Below are 20,718 nucleotides of genomic sequence, written 5' to 3' on the forward strand. Positions count from 1 at the left end.
AGTGCAGGCTAGTAATGCAAGTACATATCCAGGGGGACTGGATCAGCTTGCACAGCCTACCAGCACATCTCTACTGCTGTTTTAATGAGCTAGCTAGATTAAAGCATGGGTATGTTTAAATAACCTGCAAATCAAACCTCTGATTGCAATGTAGACATAACTTCCATCACAATAAGTCTGGTTTAACAGTTCTGTCTGTGTAAAATGGCCTTATTGTGAACGAGTCAGAGGCTCATTGGAAACTGAGTGATTAACCAATGTGGTACGCAAAACATCTTTACTAAAATACATGTGCAGGGTAGCTGTGTAATGAAAGTGTCACAAATGCTTATTAAGGCAGTATATTTAAAGACTTACAGTATCACTATGCGTGAAATTCACACAAGTATAGAAGGCATGCAGGGGCCCAGGCACTACATAAGTGCCATTTAACCCCTATTTTGAGGATTTGTGCAAAGGGTTTGGGTGGGCACTCTGAACAGGAGTGAATTTCACCCAACGGGTGGAGATGCAAATCTATAGCTTCAACTGACTTCAGTGGGAAAACTCTGAAGAATTCAGTTCTGTGTTAAATATGATGGGTAATCCTCTCTCCTCAATGTGTGAACATGGAGTTATGTTCCTGTAAGTTTAATGAGAGTTACATATCAGTATCAAGGGATGAAAAGACCTATAGCAACATTACAACTTGAAATTATATACATTAAAATGATTAGCACATGTATCAAGCTATGTTTTCCTTTTTAATGATTTTTCTAGACATACGTATTATCAGACAAAACATTTAGGTCATGAGAAAATATTTATTTCCAACAGCATGAATTTTGAATGTTAATTGGAAGAAGGCATGTTCAACGCTACAATTTCTCCATCACTGGACCAGTTGAACTAGTGTGAAGCAGTGCATATATTAAAGTTACTTTAAGGAAATGCAAAAAGACAGAGTGATGTAGAAGATGAGTACAAACATTCAAGACAGTAAAAATGCAGAATGCTGACATATGGCTGAAAAATGTACTAAAAGAGCATTTAAAAAAAAGTATCACATAAAACTAGCAACTCACTTTAAAAACATTCTTCATCAGCAACTGTATTTTTGACCATATGAAATTATTAAATTTAATACCGTCTTTCAGCTGGAAAAGATCTTAATATCTAATGCTCATATCAAACATGTAGATTTTGTTAACTTTACTTGTTATTTAAGATAAAGTTTCAAGGTGCACCAATAATACATAGGATTTTGATTTGATTTGTACAGAAACATGCAAATATTAATGAACAAGGGTTTTGATAATAGATCTATTTGGTTACCATTTGATAATTATTGAGAGAGTACATCAAGCTTTTGTTGTTTTTTTGGGGTTTTTTTTTGTTATATTTTATGCTGAACGCTACGATTCCACAGCTACCAAATTGCCACCATAGCTCTACAGGCTTAAAAAGTAAAGCCAAAGAGTGGAGGAAATAAGTATGCCTTTATGCTTTAACATATATTTACAAAACAATATTATTTTATATGTAGCTAGAGAGAGAATTAAGATTTCATGGTATTTTTATCAGCACGAAATGTAAAAAATCCCCAAAAGATTAGGAAAACACAAGTAACTGGTACTTTACACCCTTGAACCAGTTTTGTATAAGGCTTTAGTTTTCCTGATGAATGGGACATAAAACTTTTCTTAATAGGTCTCTTTATATGCTTTAGTAATTATAACTGTAATTTGTCACAATATACTTTGTAATAAAATAAAATCTCTTTGTGTTGTAATTGAACATAACTAGTTACCATTTAGATATATGTGATCTTTTAGAGAGTAACTTCCATCTAAAGTGTAAGAACTAGATTTAAGGTGCTTTGATAGTTTTGCTTTCATTCCTAAAATGTACCACACAAAAACAGTTGCAACTTGCTGAAATGCTTTTCTTTGGCCTTTACCACATTTTTTAAAAAATAGCCATTATCCCCCCCGTAGGAGAACTGCATGTTCATTAGTCATGGGATTTCTAAGTTTCATCATTATTGTAAAACTTATTGAAATGAAATGTTAGGTGGATTTCTTTTGTCACAGCTACATTTCTTTCTCTTCCCTTTTAAAATCTCCTTTTGCATCAAGCAATAACCACAAGCAACAATTAATTTAAAGCTAGATCTTTGTATGTTGTAAACTGGCTAGGACCAGGAGCTACTGACAGAACCAGCCAGTCATGCAATGTCAGCAAATTACCTCTATACCAATGCACTACCATTTAATCTTTTCCGTCGTTTCCCTCCCACATACACTAGCACAATGAAGCTGGACAATGGTTCAACAGTAACTGCATATGATAGTGCTGGCAAGACAATTTTTGTTTTGATTAACCACATTTGTTTTTTTTTCTGTCTGAGCGAGGTTAGAAAAGCAGGGCCTTTTTCTTTAGGTCATTCCGCTTCCAAAGTGCCAGACGATCAAATTCTTCAATGTTCATTTTGAAGACTTCCTGGAACTCTTCAGGGGACAAGTGCCTCTTGAAAAAGAAAATACAAAGATACGGTAAGTGCTTTCATAAAGAAGGAGTATTTCTCCCTTTCCTGCACTATGAAACAATGTACTGGGATTTTCATTTGAATTCCCAAACTGCTTCTGTAAAAGACTGCATCAAAATTAAATAAGCTAAGATCTCTTGGGAAATGAAATTGACAGCAGTGGCTTACTTGTACAAAAAGAGAACTTTTCCAATACAGTTCCCACTGAGTAGATGCCAGGGCTTTGGGAAAGAGATTTAGATATTTCTACATATAACTTGATGATAGAACATACTGAGACCTATTTAAGCCAATCTGGGAATTTAAAGAGATTGTTATCAATTTAATTTCAGAGCTGGATTTCCCTCCCTTGATCTATATAATAAGTCCAACAGACACCATCATAGTTCACTAATAGTAGCCTTGTAACAAACGAGAGACCATGCTGCTAAGCTCTTACATGCAAAATGTATTTCTACATGGGGTTAGAATCATATCACAATGAGATGTTGGATAAGGCTGATTTGAAATGACATGAGCTGGGCTTTTATTTGATGTTTCCAGTTTTCTCAGCATAAACTGAGATACAGAGCAAAAAAGAGAGAATTACAAAAATAATACTGCCAATAGGGCTAACATAAGGGACCTCTGTGATAAAGTTATGCTTAATACCTAATTATTATATTTACAGAAAAGTCTGCAAAGACTAAAGGTGTACAGTTCAACTATAAATGAAAAATAATTTTTAGATTCTCCATTAGCTATTTTGGACTCAATTCTGTCAAAGCATTTTACAAATATTAAGGCTCACTGCATCTGTAAGGTAGAGATTATACCATCTAAAACTCATATAATCCACAACTACCAAGAGTGACAATTTTGGGTACCCAACTGAGACCCAATTTTCACCAACTCCTACTGAAAGTACTGCGAGCTGAGGGAGTGCAGCACATTGAAAATCAGCCGCTCAGTGTCTCAAGCTGTGCTCCCCAAAACAAAGGTTTACAAAATCAAAGGCCGCTTTTTGGAAACGTTGGTCTGATTAACTTCACAGCCCCCTGGACTTGTGCTCCTCAACCCTGCTACTCTGTATTGTGTGGCTGGGAAAAAGGGAGCAAGGGAACACCCTCCCTCCCCCTGCCTGTTATTGCTATTATTAGTAATAATTATTATAGTATTAATAATAATTACTGTAACCTAGGAGCTTCAGTCATGGACCATGACCCCATTGTGCTATGCACTGTATAAACACAGAACAAGAAGATGGTCCCCAAAGAGCTTACAATCTAAGTATAAGACAAGAGACAACAGAAAGATACAGACAGGGGAGTACAAGGAAACAATGAGACAATAGTGGTCAGCATGACAGTGTCGGCACACCAACAGCCTAACCTGGCTGCAACCCCCATTTTGGATACCCATGGCCCCTCAGCCCAGCATTATTCCCCCACACCCCACTGGAGCACTATCCCTTACAACTCAGGATCACCAAGTCCCCCCACCACAGCAATGCCAGGCCCCTCCCTTCATGAACACCAGCTCCTACCCCAGGCTCCCCCCTAGCAGCAGCAGCGATTATAAAATTGTCTGCAGCTCTGGAAAAACTTGCTCCCAAAAAGATGTCATCAAACTGGAGAGACTTCAGATAAAAGTAACAAAACTAATCATGGGGCTGAAGAGTTTGATTTATGAGGAAAGATTAAAAGACCTAACAATGTATCAGCTTGGCCAAATGATGACTAAGGGGGCGTATGATAAATGTCTACAAGAGTTTGAAGGGTCTAAATACCAAGGGAAAAGACCCACTGAGAGAGGTTATGGCAATTATTCATATTTTTCTCAGTACATATGATTTTAATTTTGTTGGACTTTACCTATAGCTGAGAACTTAATGCTCTTTACTAATGAAGTTGGGGAGAACAAGTCCCAAAGAAATCTAGGAGTGAATTTTCTCTCTCATCAGCTGTTTGAACATTAATTATCTTCAATGAAATTCTCTGGCCTCAATAGCCAAACCAAAGAAGGGGAATTGAAAATTGATGTCTGAGGGGGAGTGAGAATGTAAACTTGTGTGTGTGTGTGTATTTTATAAGGCTATGATATGACTCTGAAGTCCTTGTAGGAATGGCTCAGTGAAAAGCAAGTTAAAAATTCCAACCCTGTTTTGTGCGACTCAGCCACCATTAAAGAAACGCAGGCTGGTTTTGTCAGAACTGCAGTATTTTAGTCATTTTCAGTTGTATCATAAAATATTGCTTAATGGTATCGTTTTTATCCCACATACATGCTCGCAATCTTTTATTAATCTAAACACCAGAGTTGTGTGATCACTGCTATTGTATCTTATGTCACTGGCACTGGCTACTGCACCGTGGCACATGGAGTGACAAATGACATTTTTGTGCACTCGCAGCTTGTTTGGTGCTGTACCGAATACAGAGGAAGACCGACTCCCTTTCCCAAAGTGACAATCTAAGGGCCACGCTGACATCAAATGGGAAAAACCGGCATAAAGATTAGAAAACTAAACAAGTTTCAATTTGTGTGGCTTCCTTCAGATTGTTCTGGAGGTGGGCTGCCTTCTCTTGAAAGGCAAGGAGGCAAAGCCCACTAAAATATGCAGATTCCCTGAGATCGAGGGGAAAATTATGCAGATCTCAGGGCATCCATGGAGGGCAGAGGTGGTTGTACAGATGCACATTGGTTGTAAATTTCCTGACCTCCCTTCCCCACCTTCTGAGTCAGAGCATGCGCCCTTACCAAAAAGTGCACGTTTTTCTAAGAGCATAGGCCTGTGAGACTAAGGGTCTGATTCTCCACACTGGCATTCTCCCACTGTAACTCTACTGATTTCAATGGGAGTACAGCAGTGTAAAGAACTGATTGCTTGGAGCTGCCGTTGTTCTTAACCTCTTAACCATCCCACCATCAACCTCAGCCTGGACCAGTCCACTCAAGAGATCCACTTCCTGGACACTATGGTGCTAATAAGCGATGGTCACATAAACACCATCCTCTACCGGAAACCTACTGACCGCTATGCCTACCTACATGCTTCCAGCTTTCATCCAGACCACACCACACGATCATTGTCTACAGCCAAGCTCTACGATACAACTGCACTTGCTCCAACCCCTCAGAAAGAGACAAACACCTACAAGATCTCTATCAAGCATTCTTACAACTACAATACCCACCCGCTGAAGTGAAGAAACAGATTGACAAAATCAGAAGAGTACCCAGAAGTCACCTACTACAGGACAGGCCCAACAAAGAAAATAACAGAACGCCACTAACCATCACCTTCAGCCCCCAACTAAAACCTCTCCAGCGGATCATCAAGGATCTACAACCTATCCTGAAGGACGACCCATCACTCTCACAGATCTTGGGAGACAGGCCAGTCCTTGCTTACAGACAGCCCCCCAACCTGAAGCAAATACTCACCAGCAACCACACACCACACAACAGAACCACTAACCCAGGAACCTATCCTTGCAACAAAGCCCGTTGCCAACTGTGTCCACATATCTATTCAGGGGACACCATCATAGGGCCTAATCACATCAGCCACACTATCAGAGGCTTGTTCAACTGCACATTATAGAACTAAAAGTTGCAATTCTTCAACAAAAAAACTTCAAAAACAGACTCCAATGAGAGACTGCTGAATTGGAATTAATTTGCAAACTGGATACAATTAACTTAGGCTTGAATAAAGACTGGGAGTGGATGGGTCATTACACAAAGTAAAACTATTTCCCCATGTTTATTTCTCTCCCGCCCCCCCCCCCCCATTGTTCCTCAGATGTTCTTGTCAACTGCTGGAAACGGCCCACCTTGATTATCACTACAAAAGATTTCCACTCCCCCCCCCCCCCCCCCCCCCGCTCTCCTGCTGATAATAGCTCATCTTAAGTGATCACTCTCATTACAGTGTGTATGGTAACACCCATTGTTTCATGTTCTCTATGTATATAAATCTCCCCACTGTTTTTTTCCACTGAATGCATCCAATGAAGTGAGCTGTAGCTCACGAAAGCTTATGCTCAAATAAATTTGTTAGTCTCTAAGGTGCCACAAGTCCTCCTTTTCTTTTTGCGAATACAGACTAACACAGTTGCTGCTCTGAAACCTGTCTATATTAACACTAGAGTATAGTAGTTCATGCTACTGTAAAAAAAGGAGTCACCAAAATATTGCTATCATAATTTAGTAACCCCCATTAACACACACAGAGGAAGCATTAGAACACAAGAGCTTATTCTCAAGAATTACAGTAAACGCCAACCACTTTTGGAAACTGTATCATTAATTAAAAGTTGTGCTAAATCTCTTTAAAGCAAGGAGGAAGGCAAGCATTACAATGTGAAATCCTCATTTTCCAACATACAGGCTCATTAAAGTGAGTATTACAGATACGGGCTCATTACATTGCCTGCCAGAAGAAAGGTAATTAATTGCACAGTCAAACAGTCATACATAATGTTTTAAATGATGCTTTTCTCTGCAAATTAATGAGGCTTGTCTCTGTTTTTCTGTGGCCTGTTTAAAAAAAACACAAAGCAGTTTAAATAGATTTATAATGTTTATTCAGTTCAGTTAACTTTGTTTTCTTTGAGAAGAATTGTGCTTGTAATGAAATCCAGAGATCTTCAAAACTAATAGTTAGCAACATCACATTAATGTGAATAAATTATGGTAAGGGAAGGCTGTAATTAACCTACACCCATATTGCCTCAAGCTGTGGTCATGTCAGCTTGCACAACCAAAGCAGGCTTTTGCTGTGTCAGTAATTAGATGAGAGATCTCAAGGGAACAGGTGCTAGAAATTCAGTACGTATTATACATCCTTGTCAGTCAATAGTGAACCAACAATCCAATGTAATGCAAAGTACTGCATGGCTGGAGAGGATGAATTTAAGAAGAGAAAAACCAAGGTCCTGTTCACTTGTTGTCATCAAAAGTATAATTTTATTTCTGTTTGTTTATTTCCCATGTCCTGAACAAATTAGAGCTAGGCTTTATATTACGCCAACCTGAATCCATACTGTGCTTTCAGTTGGACACACTTGTTCTAAAATATTATTTATATTTATATAGCATGCTGTTAAACAGTTGCTTTGTTTCATTTCAGTGGGGACCACACTGATCATATCACCTGCACTCTGCCCATTAATCCATCTCTGCCAGGACTGCTATTGACATTCCCAAACCTCTGAGCAACAGAATCTGGGAGTAACAGTTGCAGAATCTGGCCCTGTGCTAGCATCCAGCTCCCAATATAAAAAATTGTCAGAAAAATCTGGGACAGACTGTCAGCCCCTCACGAACATGGGACAGCAGATAGTCACACAAGTAGCCTACTTTCATTTCAGCTCTCCAACGTGAGTAAGTTGCTGCTCTGTCCTGGGTAGGTGATCATTCATTTCTTGAGTGTAAAGATAATAAAACTTTCACCATTCTAAATAGCTCACTAATAAAAGGAATTTGGGTTAAAAATAACTTTCCCCCCATGACTTAACCCTGGCCCTAACCTTATCATGTTCAACCATCATTACTTGGACACCATCTGGCCCTTTTGTGCTTCACTCTACTGCCTTACCGACTACCTACCTTGCTGCTACAAGAGTTGTCTAACCTTCCCCCCTCTCTACTTTGCTGCTTGTGGCTCAGCAGGCTTCCTGGATGCTTCTTCCAAGCCTACCACATGGCTAATTATAAAACTGTAATTAGCCATGTGCTAGGCTCCCAGGGGAGCATTCGGGGTTATTCTCATCTATGGGGTAATTAGGCTGCACACTTGATAAATATTTCAGTCTATTAAGTAATTATGTGATTGGAAAAAATGCTTAAGTGGTGGCACAAGCTGCCTTCTAAGGAATGTTAAAAGATATCACAATATACAATAACTCCATTGACTACGGATAAACTGGTGACTACAGCTGTCACCGAGCTAGACATTGGCATTTAGCCATGGAGTGGAGTGGCAGCATCCCACAACCCCTGGGGAGTGAGAACGCTTCACTCACACAATCTACTCCCCTTCAGCATGCCTGGCCAGATCTTCAAGCTGCTGCTGTAGCAGATGGGGAAAGGTAGATGGAACCATGGCCCTGCCTTATTCTTGCCCCCTTTAGGCAATTTGTGTCCTCAGAGAGGCTCAGAGGGAGCAGTTCCTGAGTGCCCTGGTGCAAGATGTGCAATAGGAAGAGGATTCGTATGACCTCTCTCCTGCCCTTCCAGCCCCCTGCACAGGGCCTCTGGCTCTTTGGATGTGCCTTGCCTTATATCTCAAGACATTATGAGATTACAGAGGAGCTCCATTTTACTCGGTGATGTTACTGTGGGACGTCTCGTAACCCCTTGTGATGTATCACAAGGCTCTAGGAAAACCATTTGCAGCACCACTAAGCCTATACTATTTTCCCCTAATTAGGCAATTACCCAAGAAGCTAAAGATTTCTAATATGGGATTAAAAAAATAGGAATTATTTCACTCAGTGGAACTATTCTCCTATCCAGTGATATAGCATCATGTAACTCTGACGATAACTTGTGTCACCACATTATTATTCAACAAAATGAACTTGTTCCTATTGGGAATTACATAATTGGTCCCTGCATGGGATCTGTAATTAAAAATGTTATGATAATGTATGGAAAGTGTGTACTGTGCATGCAAAGAAGACTGTTTGTTTTAACACTTCAAGTTTTATAACCACTGCTTTACCTTAAAAAAGGCAGATAATGTTAAATTGTGGAATCCAAAGACGTTTATTATTTTGTTAGTATGAATGTTAATGCTCACGCATGGTTCCAAACTGACAGCTGATGCTCAGAGGCTCGATCTCAGCAAACTTGGACTTGAGCTCTATAGACCTGATCCAAAAAGTTGCCATTTAATTAACAGGGCTTTTGAGCTTGTTCCTAAAACATGTCTTCTAGTTTGTCCTGGGTCTGGGCTTCATAGTGTCCATCTGAGCATCTTCTACCTACCCGCTGTGAACTTCTCACACTGTTCCCATCCTGGTAGGAATTGCATTTTTTCATGCTTCACGTCATTCCAAATGAATAATTTTCATCTGACAAAGGCTTCCTTCCTAAGGCCTCTGAAAACTGATATGAAGAAATACCCAACACCGATAGCAGCCTAAGCATACACTAAGGATAAGCAAACACATTTTCTGCAAGTTTAAAAGGGTACTATTCCATTAAAGTCAATGAGTTGTGTCCTCTTCATGCCACTTGTGAATTTCAATGTGGGTTGGGTCCCTAACTTCCTTAGGCTCCTTTGAAAACTCCAGCCTGAAACGATAAACCATTTCTCTGATCTCAACACATGCAACATTCCAACATTTTCTTGAAAAGTGGCTAGAACCCAGCATGAGTGAATAAAAGCTAGGGCAGAAAACTTTATCCTTAAAGCAGATCCAAGTAAGCACTTTTAGGAGGAATATACATGTTTGAATCACTATGTGGATTCTGTTCAAACAAGGTCACACCCATATATAAACAGTTGATTTCTGTTTGCCAGAGTCAGCTGGCAGGCAAAGTCTTGTGCAGAGCATTCGCTCAGTTGCATTCCTGTTTTTTTTTTAATTAACAATTATTTTTTTAGTATATCCTTCTGAAACCAACAATTAACAGGCACAGACAAGAGTGAAATGAGTTACACTTTTCAATTGCATTCCATAGGAATGACTGAATAATGTGTCTTCATTAACTCTTTATGATATTCAAAAGAAAAGCCCAAGAAAAACAAAGAAATACATACATACCGATAAATTTAAATGATAAAACTGAAAAGATAAATTTAAAATGAGGTACTCTAAGCACACGTTTGCTTGTGAGACTCACAAATCATGGCCACATATCTGTGATAAAATTAACTGCAGAAATTAACATGGCCTCACATCTGTGATAAAATTAACTACAGAAATGAAATCTATGAACACACCATTGTTCTAAAAGTGGATACAATGAAAACCTTTACCATCATTGTGATAGAACAGGAAGAGGCAAACAACATATGATATCATGTAAGTGGAGGTTACTTACTGTAACTGGAAGTTCTTCGAGATGTGTGGTCCCTATCCATACTATACATGGAGGTATGCACGCGCCCGAGTCTGACTGTTCTTCAAAGCTGTGCCCGTTGGTCCATACATGTGCAGTAGCTCGCCTCGTACTCCCAACTACGGGCATAAGAGGCAATGTGGGTCGACCCCTCTCCAGTTCCTCTTACCACAATCTAATAGGATCTGAAGCAAAGAGGATGGAGGGCAGGTAGTGGAATACAGATAGTATATATATACAGTATCTTGTTCAGGACTCTGTCATGGATCTCCCACTCATAGGCTATTGAGACGCTTCTGCTTAGTTTGCCTGCCAAGGAGCTGTCAATACTGGGAAGGTACACAGCTTGTATTATGATGCAGTTCCTGATGCACCTGTTCCAAAGCCTGACTGCCTCCTGGATGAGGGGAGGAGATCTCGCTCCTCCCGGTTTGTTTATACAGTGGTGATATTGTCTAACATTATCTGAATATGTAGCAAGCATATAAGCAGAAAGACCACCCTCAGTTCCAGTAAATTTATATGTAGCCAGGCTACTCATGGGGTACAGGTACCCTGAGCAGTCTGATTGTCCAAGTGAGCAGCCTACCCCAGAAGGGAGGTGTCCATCCCAGTGATGCCCCTGGGGCTGGAAGGGCTGAAGGGTATTCCCAACATGACCTCTTCCTGTTTTGACCACCAAGTTAGAGAGGAGACAACTCTGGGAGGAACGACTACCCTAGAGTTGATATGGTCCTTGCTTGTACTTGCAGGTACCGTAAGTGCAGTCTGGAGTTGATATGGTCCTTGTTTCATTGATAGGTTGAGTGGCCTAACAGTGAGAAGCACTTGTGCACTGTGGCTTGTGATCTGCGAGTGATGTGGTCAATCAGGGTGCTCAGTGCATGAAACCTTTCTGAGGGGAGGAACGCTCCTGCAGAAATCGAGTCCAACTGAAAAGCTGTGGGTCACAAAACAGACTTTTCTTCATTTATGCAAATGCCTGGGGCTGTTAAAAGTTGTATCAGAATGCTTGTCACTGACCTGACCTCCTGATGAGATTGGCCTACCAGGAGCAAATCGTCCAGGTATAGTCCTGGCATGTCAACTGGGCTGCAATCATAGAGAAAAGCTTTGTAATTACTCTGGGTGCTGTAGCCAGCCTAAAGGGGAGGACTCAAAACTGGAAGTATTCCTGGCCTACTATAACATGCAGGAAATTCCTGTGTGAATGTCCACATGGAAATATATGTGTCCCTCATGTCAAGAACTATGAACCCCTTCTGGAACGGAGGGGGATTATAGATGCCAGTGCAATCATCCGGAACTTCAGTTTTAGAATAAAGACACTGAGTTCATAGAATCATAGAATACCAGGGTTGGAAGCGACCTCAGGAGGTCATCTAGTCCAACCCCCTGCTCAAAGCAGGACCAATCCCCAATTAAATCATCCCAGACAGTGCTTTGTCAAGCCTGACCTTAAAAACTTCTAAGGAAGGAGATTCTATCACCTCCCTAGGTAACGCATTCCAGTGTTTCACCATCTCCTAGTGAAAAAGTTTTTCCTAATATCCAACCTAAACCTCCCCCACTGCAACTTGAGACCATTACTCCTTGTCCTGTCCTCTTCTATCACTGAGAATAGTCTAGAACCATCCTCTCTGGAACCACCTCTCAGATAGTTGAAAGCAGCTATCAAATCCCCCCTCATTCTTCTCTTCCGCAGACTAAACAATCCCAGTTCCCTCAGCCTCTCCTCATAAGTCATGTGTTCCAGACCCCTAATTATTTTTGTTGCCCTTCGCTGGACTCTCTCCAATTTATCCACATCCTTCTTGTAGTGTGGGGCCCAAAACTGGACACAGTACCCCAGATGAGGCCTCACCGATGTCGAATAGAGGGGAACGATCACGTCCCTCGATCTGCTCGCTATGCTCCTACTTATACATCCCAAAATGCCACTGGCCTTCTTGGCAACAAGAGCACACTGCTGACTCATATCCAGCTTCTCATCCACTGTCACCCCTAGGTCCTTTTCCGCAGAACTGCTGCCTAGCCTTCGGTCCCTAGTCTGTAGCGGTGCATTGTGTTCTTCCATCCTAAGTGCAGGACCCTGCACTTATCCTTATTGAATCTCATCAGATTTCTTTTGGCCCAATCCTCCAATTTGTCTAGTCCCTCTGTATCCTATCCCTACCCTCCAGCGTATCTACCACTCCTCCTAGTTTAGTATCATCCGCAAATTTGCTGAGAGTGCAATCCACACCATCCTCCAGATCATTTATGAAGATATTGAACAAAACCGGCCCCAGGACCTACCCTTGGGGCACTCCACTTGACACCGGCTGCCAACTAGACAAGGAGCCATTGATCACTACCCGTTGAGCCCGACAATCTAGCCAACTTTCTACCCACCTTATAGTGCATTCATCCAGCCCATACTTCTTTAACTTGCTGACAAGAATACTGTGGGAGACCGTGTCAAAAGCTTTGCTAAAGTCAAGATACAATACATCCACTGCTTTCCCTTCATCCACAGAACCAGTAATCTCATCATAAAAGGCGATTAGATTAGTCAGGTATGACCTTCCTTTGGTGAATCCATGCTGACTGTTCCTGATCACTTTCCTCTCATGTAAGTGCTTCAGGATTGATTCTTTGAGGATCTGCTCCATGATTTTTCTGGGGACTGAGGTGAGGCTGACTGGCCTGTAGTTCCCAGGATCCTCCTTCTTCCCTTTTTTAAAGATTGGCACTACATTAGCCTTTTTCCAGTCATCTGGGACTTCCCCCATTCGCCACGAGTTTTCAAAGATAATGGCCAATGGCTCTGCAATCACAGCCGCCAATTCCTTTAGCACTCTCGGATGCAACTCGTCCGGCCCCATGGACTTGTGCACGTCCAGCTTTTCTAAATAGTCTGCTTTCCTGAAGTCCAGGGTCCGTATCCTGCTGCTTACCTTTCTTCCCTGTGTCAGGATCCTGAACTCAACCAACTCGTGGTTACTGCCTCCCAGATTCCCATCCACTTTTACTTCCCCCACTAATTCTTCCCAGTTTGTGAGCAGCAGGTCAAGAAAAGCTCCCCCCCGAGTTGGCTCCTCTAGCACTTGCACCAGGAAATTGTCCCCTACGCTTTCCAAAAAGTTCCTGGATTGTCTATGCACCGCTGTATTGCTCTCCCAGCAGATATCAGGAAAATTAAAGTCACCCATGAGAATCAGGGCGTGCGATCTAGTAGCTTCTGCAAGTTGCCGGAAGAAAGCCTCATCCACCTCATCCCCCTGGTCTGGTGGTCTATAGCAGACTCCCACCACTACATCACTCTTGTTGCTCACACTTCTAAACTTAATCCAGGGACACTCAGGTTTTTCTGCAGTTTCGTATCGGAGCTCTGAGCAGTCATACTGCTCCCTTACATACAGTGCTACTCCCCCACCTTTTCTGCCCTGCCTGTCCTTCCTGAACAGTTTATAACCATCCATGACAGTACTCCAGTCATGTGAGTTATCCCACCAAGTCTCTGTTATTCCAATCACGTCATAATTCCTTGACATCACCAGGACCTCCAGTTCTTCCTGCTTGTTTCCAAGGCTTTGTGCATTTGTATATAAGCACTTGAGATAACCTGCTGATCGCCCCTCATTCTCAGTATGAGGCAGGAGCCCTCCCCTCACAGACGTTCCTGCCTGTGCTTCCTCCCGGTATCCCGCTTTCCCACTTACCTCAGGGCTTTGGTCTCCTTCCCCCGGTGAACCTAGTTTAAAGCCCTCCTCACTAGGTTAGCCAGCCTGCTTGCAAAGATGCTCTTCCCTCTCTTCGTAAGATGGAGCCCGTCTCTGCCCAGCACTCCTCCTTCATGGAACACCATCCCATGGTCAAAGAATCCAAAGCCTTCTCTCCGACACCACCTGCGTAGCCATTCGTTGACTTCCACGATTCGACGGTCCCTACCCAGGCCTTTTCCTTCCATGGGGAGGATGGACGAGAACACTACTTGTGCCTCAAACTCCTTTATCCTTCTTCCCAGAGCCACGTAGTCCGCAGTGATCCGCTCAAGGTCATTCTTGGCAGTATCATTGGTGCCCACGTGGAGAAGCAGGAAGGGGTAGCGATCTGAGGGCTTGATGAGTCTCGGCAGTCGCTCTGTCACATCGCGAATCTTAGCCCCTGGCAAGCAGCAGACTTCTCGGTTTTCCCGGTCAGGGCGGCAGATAGATGACTCAGTCCCCCGGAGGAGAGAGTCCCCGACCACCACCACCCGCCTCCTTCTCTTGGGAGTGGTGGTCGTGGAACCCCCAATCTCAGGACAGTGCATCTCATGCCTTCCAACCAGCGGAGTCTCCTTCTGCTTTCTCCCCCCAGATATATCATCTGGTCCACTCTCCACAATGGTACCTGTGGAGAGAACATGAAAGCGGTTAGTTACCTGTGTCTGCGTTGCTGGAACTCGGACATTCCCCCTTCTTCTTCTGGAGGTCACATGTTGCTAAAAGTCCAGGAGGGGTCTCCCCCGCCGCCTCTTTGGGGAATTAGGAAATATGGGGAGTAGAATCCTCTTCCATGGTAATAAGGCAGGATGCACTCTATTGCCCCTTGGAGTAAGAGGCTTTCTGTTTCCCACTGAAGAATTACCTTGTGAGAGTGGTCCCTGAAGAGGGATTGGAAAGGGGGTTTGTGAGGAGGGAATGAAGTATCCCTGGCAGATAATCTCTAGAACCCAGCTGTCCATAGTGATCTTGTGGGTGAAGAATGTAAGATGAGGTGGTACACAGGTCTTGACCAATATGTCAAAAGTAGCTCTTGGCTGATGACTGAGAATGAGTAGAGGCTGAGGAAATACAGGGAGCTGAGAAGTGAGACCTCTGAATCTTTTTGATGTTTGTGCAGTGGCTTATGCACTGGTAATAAGCTGCAGGAGGAGGGGGTGGCCTGGGTTTATAGGGTTGCCTCTGGTGTTTCCTCCTGGGGCCAGAGTATAAATCCCCGGGGAACCCAGAGTCAATCTTGTCTTTTAGTGAGTGCAGGGACTCATCTGATTGCTCATTAAAAGAGATTTGACTCAACAAAAGGGAGGTCCCGGATGGTGTTTTGGACCTCCCTGGGAAACCCTGATGATTGCAGCCAGGAGTTCCTCCTTGTGACTAGATTAGCAGTCAAACCACTGGAAGCTGTGTCTGCAGCATCCACTGAAGTCTGGAGTGCCACCTTTGCCACTAGCTTCCCCCCATCTAAAAGGACTGAAATTGCACCCTGTCCTCTGTGGAAAGCTTGTCTGTGAAGTCCACAAGCCTGAAATAGATATTAAAATCGTATTTTGCTAACAATGCTTGGTAGTTAGTGACACAAAATTGGAACCCGGTGGAGGAGACAATTTCCTTCCTCAGGAGGTCAAGTCTTTTAGAGCCTTTATTTGCCAGGGTGGCCCTTTGACAGCATGATCTAGCCCTTTCAGGAGCCACCTGCACTACTAGCAAGTTGGGGGCAGGATGAAAGAATAAGAATTCAGCCCCTTTTGCAGGAACAACATCTCATCACTTGTCCCTTTTCAGTGTAGGGGCACAAGATGCTAGAGCGTGCCATACTGCTCTAGCCAGTTCTAGTAATGACCTCACTGATGGGTAGAGAAACTTTACTCGGTCCCTGGGGCTTCAAGGTGCCCAGGAGCCAGTATTAAGGGTCCTAGATCTCCTCTAATGGGATCTGTAGATCACTGGCCACTCTTCGTAACAGCTCCTGGTACTGGTGATTGTCATTTGGCAGAGAAGGTGAAGGAGGAGTGACCACTTCATCCGAGGAAGATGAAGAGGCACCCATTGGAACCTGTCAGTACCTGAGGATCCGGTTCCACCTCTTGCTCCTCGTATACTGATAGAACCGGCTGACAAGAGGGAGCAGTACAACTCCTGAGGGGCCCCAGACGCCTGCCATAAGGATCCTACGGATCCCAGTAAGGCCAGAAATAAGTATTGATTGGTTGTGGGGGACCCCAAGGAAATTGGTACCAGCGGCGTACCTCGCAGAATGGTGAGAGTAGCCCCTTGACTGTCTATCAGGGCTCAACGGCCGCTGCAGAGACACCAGTGTAGCCTTTTCCTCTGATTCTTCTTAATCTAAGAACTGCTGCACTAGTAGGGGCACTCCTGCTGGATGGTCAGAGGTGAGACAGCTCCCGGGACAGTGATGAAGGCTCCTCTTCCAGAGTAAGGACATCCCTGGGGAGGGCCAGGCCGGAAAGAAATGGAGGCTGTGGGTAAGGGAGGTGTTATATAAGTCTCTGTATGCCCTGGTATCTGAGGGGTTCACATGAGTCTGATGGATCCAGTGCATCTGCAGCAACTGGACAGTCTTCAGATGGATTAGGTGGCACTGACACTGGATCTGGCACTGGTAGTCAGAACCATCGAGCGTCTATCTTTATGCTTTGGTACTGAGGTGACCAACAGATCTTTCTTTTTATGTGTCTTGCCCTCGGATCTGGGGCTCTTCATCTGAGGCAGTTCCTTAGGTTCCACTCGCGACATCTCACCTGACCTGGACTGGCTCAGGGAGGAAGCATGTTTCTTATGGATGGTCCTCACCGGGGATTTGTTCTTGTGCCCATGAGAGAGCCCGCTGCTCTCATGGGGAGCCCGGGAAGAAGAGTCCTTGGGCTTAGTTGTGATGGCTCCTCTCCAAGGCACGTTATCTTAATGTATTGATGCAGTTGAGGCCCATGTACAGCGGGGGGGTCTCCCTGGCCCGGATCAGAGAGGGGCCTCATAGCCTTCTCCAACAGGTGCTTCCGTAGGTGAAGCTCTTGGGCTTCTCAAGGTCTGGGTGTGAAGGAGCAACAGACACGGCACTTTGCAGAGATATGCGCCTCACCCAGACAGTAATGCAGCATTGATGCTTGTCACAGATGGAGAAGGATTGAGGTCAAGATGCAATTCTTGAATTCCAGGACTCTGAGCTGGGGGTGGAGATTTCCCCAACTGCGGAAAAAAAAAATACTCTATGCTATAGTATAAACTACTCTTTAACTATTAACTACTAATCTAAGAAAATAACTAATTCCACATGGTTTCTATATAGATTATGCAACGAAGTGCAGGAGGACACAATTCCAACTCAGGCCATGCGGTTGTGAGAAGAAACTGGAGAGGTGTTGTACCCTTGGTTGGGAGCACGAGGCGAGCTGCTGCATATGTGGGCCAACGGACACTGCTTTAAAGAACAGCCAGACTCAGGTGCATGCATACCCACATGTGTAGTATAGATAGGAACCATGGGTGCGTGCCGACCGACACTGCTTTGAAGAACTTCTGGACTCAGATGCATGGCACACATGCGAACCCACGTACTCATAGGGTTCGCATCACTTGAAGAAAAAATTAATAACCAGGGTATTTTCCAAAAGTAACAAACTGACTTAGGAGCCCACCATTCAGATTTATACAGGAACTCTAAGGAGCCTAAAGGTGCAGACAGATGCCTAGTGGGATTTCCAAAAGCACCTAAGCAAGATTAAGTGCCTAACACTCATTGATTTCCATTTTATTTCAATGGGTGTTATATCTGCATCTTTAAGTGCCTAAATGCATTTTAAAAAATCTTGCCCCTCATAAATCACAGAGGTGACCTGCAATATTTTATTCTAGAGAACTACAGAGTGAGAAAATCTATTCCTTGCTGTCAAGGTTCAGGTTGACTTTTTAAAAAATAATGCTATAATATTTAAAGATGCCAAAAAGTTAATTAGATTATATAATCTTTAAAAACTGTTTCATTCCAAGCTGAGGAATGGCTTCCATCAATAAAGAAGACTGGATAGGAAAACCGTTGGGAATGTAACAGTTAATGAATGTGCTAATTTTATGTAGTCAATACAGAATCTTTTAGTCTTTAGAAACTTGAGCTTGTAAGCTCTCCGAAAATGGGCATGTCTCCTCTAGAACATGCATGTCTATAACTTTGTTGTAATAAACTTATTCTTCTTACCAATCTTACTAACACTGCAGAACAAACTACCTTTCTTTCAAAACTACAGCACTGGCAACATTTTAGGACTATATTCGACAATCTTTAGACTAAGACTTTGTCTACAAAAAAAGTGGTAGCAATTTAATTAAGTCAGTAAGGAATCAATTTAAACTAAATTGTTTTGGGGCACTCAACCAAAAACATGAGCATCTAAACAAGGAGGTTGTGCCTATTTAAGTAAATTGGCTTCTAAAACAATTTACCTAAATTGCTGGAATTTACTTGTTTAGATACAGCTTTAGTAACTCTCCTGTAAACAGTCTCCACTGAAGTCAATGGGGACTACTCACGTGAGTAAGCAAGGGTTGCAGAGTCTGACCCTTAAGGATTATACAAGTATGTACCATGTGCGCTGTTCTGTTTTGCCACTTGAGAGGTATGATTTTTTTCCCCAGCAAGAATATGCATGTGTGACAATCAATATGCTTTGATCTAGTAGGAAGACAAGTCTAAAAAGCTGTTCAATAACTGGAATTACATATGCTCACTTTGACTGTCTTTATTCTATGAAGTCAGCCTTCTTTATAATTTAAATCCATGTGTCATTATTGAGCACAAATACAAACAAACTTCAAATACTGGCGGCTGAAAGATGCGAATATAGAGACCAGGATTATTTTTACTGTATTAAGCACTGTGTATTAAAAATTAACTCCAAACAAAATTATACCATTACAAGCCAATGCTGTCTTACTACTTCATTGAACTGAAATACCATATAAGCTCATTCCTATCTCTCTCCACGTTTCCTTTCAGAATCACTCCTGAGAATGCTGCTTCATTCATCTTAAATTAGAATAAAGGTCAATATGGTAAGAAATAGCTCAAAAATTATTGGGCCAGCTCCTCAGCTGTTGTCAATTTACATACCTCACTGAAGTCAATTTACAGCAGCTGAGGCTCTGGCCCATTAATTTGAATTCAAGGTCTCAGAGAGCCTGCAATATATCTGTGCATCAGCAGGTCATTTGCTTTAAGCAATTCTAATAGGTCAGTGTATTAGTTCAGTGTTGGCATTAATAATGTCTTCTCTGCAAGCATCAGGAACTGAGCTACATCAGCCTCACTGCTGGTTTAGAACAAACAAAGAAAAATAAAAGGCCTCAATTATGCTTCTCAGATGTATGTGTCTCAGAAGAAAGAATTTATGTTATTTTAATGCATTTATTTACATTTATTCCCAGTTGCACCTATCTAATCTCTGGCTAAATCCATACATTGAAAAGCACACATTTAAATATAACTTAAAAAAGATTTCCTAAACAAGAAAGGTGGGATTCTCAAAATCAGTCACAATGGGAACATAATAAGGCACACCCTGAACCCTTCCGAAAGCCCCACCCCAAAGCAGTTATCCTTCTTAACATGCCCTTCATTGCAACTTCTCTTAACTGGACCCTAAAGAACTAACTTTTGTCACTAGATTCTATTGGTCATTTGGGAAATATCCAATACAACAGATTTCCCCTCACAATTGAGGAGAGATGAACAATTCCTGATTTCTATGGCATCGACCAGAGATAACTGAAAACTAACAGTAAATTCCTCTTCCCTAAAAAAGAATTAAAGTCAATTTAAGTCAGAACTGCTCAACGAACGCTGCTTGTTCAGAATCTCCGGCATCAGCCATATTGAAGACTGTCAAAGGGATCAGAAGTAGTGAGTTTACAGACTGGACAAGGAGAGATCGTTTGCCTCTCCAACCTTTAGCAGAAAACACAATGGGGCCTGAATCTCCTCTCACCTACGCCAGTTTTGCTCTGGTGCAAATCTACGGTCGTCCTGGGAGCTAGTGCTGATCTACAGCGGTGCAAGTGCGATAAAAATCAGGCCTCGTTATTTTACTGCAGGAAAGCCGGGACGCTAGAAAATGTAGGTTGTTTTAGAAGATATAATCTGAGTTAGACTGCTGAATAGATGGATTATCTACCCTTACTCCTGCTGCCACCCACACCAGCCCTTACAACAGATGGGGGAGGGGAGCGAACTCAGACAAGAGGAGGGTTTTCAGAGCCATCCTGCCAATTTGGTGGCAATACACTGCAGCAAATAGTAACATTGCTGCAGTGTTGCACTCTAGCCTGTACTCTCCTGTATTTTCTGCTTCTGGGGTTCTAGCCATCACCCCTATG

At 42.7% G+C, this 20,718-nt stretch overlaps 1 protein-coding gene across 17 annotated transcripts in view; it reads right to left on the reverse strand.

Annotated features, from left to right (window-relative positions):
* Window positions 1-783: 783 nt before the first annotated feature.
* ABLIM2 (actin binding LIM protein family member 2) overlaps window positions 784-20,718 on the reverse strand; it is a 214,829-nt gene continuing 194,894 nt past the window's right edge. For 16 of the 17 annotated variants that reach the window (XM_048848971.2, XM_075128053.1, XM_048848965.2 and 13 more), the window contains one exon: window positions 784-2,508. In XM_048848971.2, coding sequence (XP_048704928.1) covers window positions 2,395-2,508 — 114 coding nt within the window. In that variant the 3' untranslated portion in view covers window positions 784-2,394. Of the gene's footprint in view, window positions 2,509-9,261; window positions 9,815-20,718 lie in introns of those variants that run through there. The other variant, XM_048848966.2, reaches the window with a different exon arrangement.

The sequence above is a fragment of the Caretta caretta genome, chromosome 4 (assembly GCF_965140235.1).
Source record: "Caretta caretta isolate rCarCar2 chromosome 4, rCarCar1.hap1, whole genome shotgun sequence".
NCBI lineage: Eukaryota > Metazoa > Chordata > Testudines > Cheloniidae > Caretta > Caretta caretta.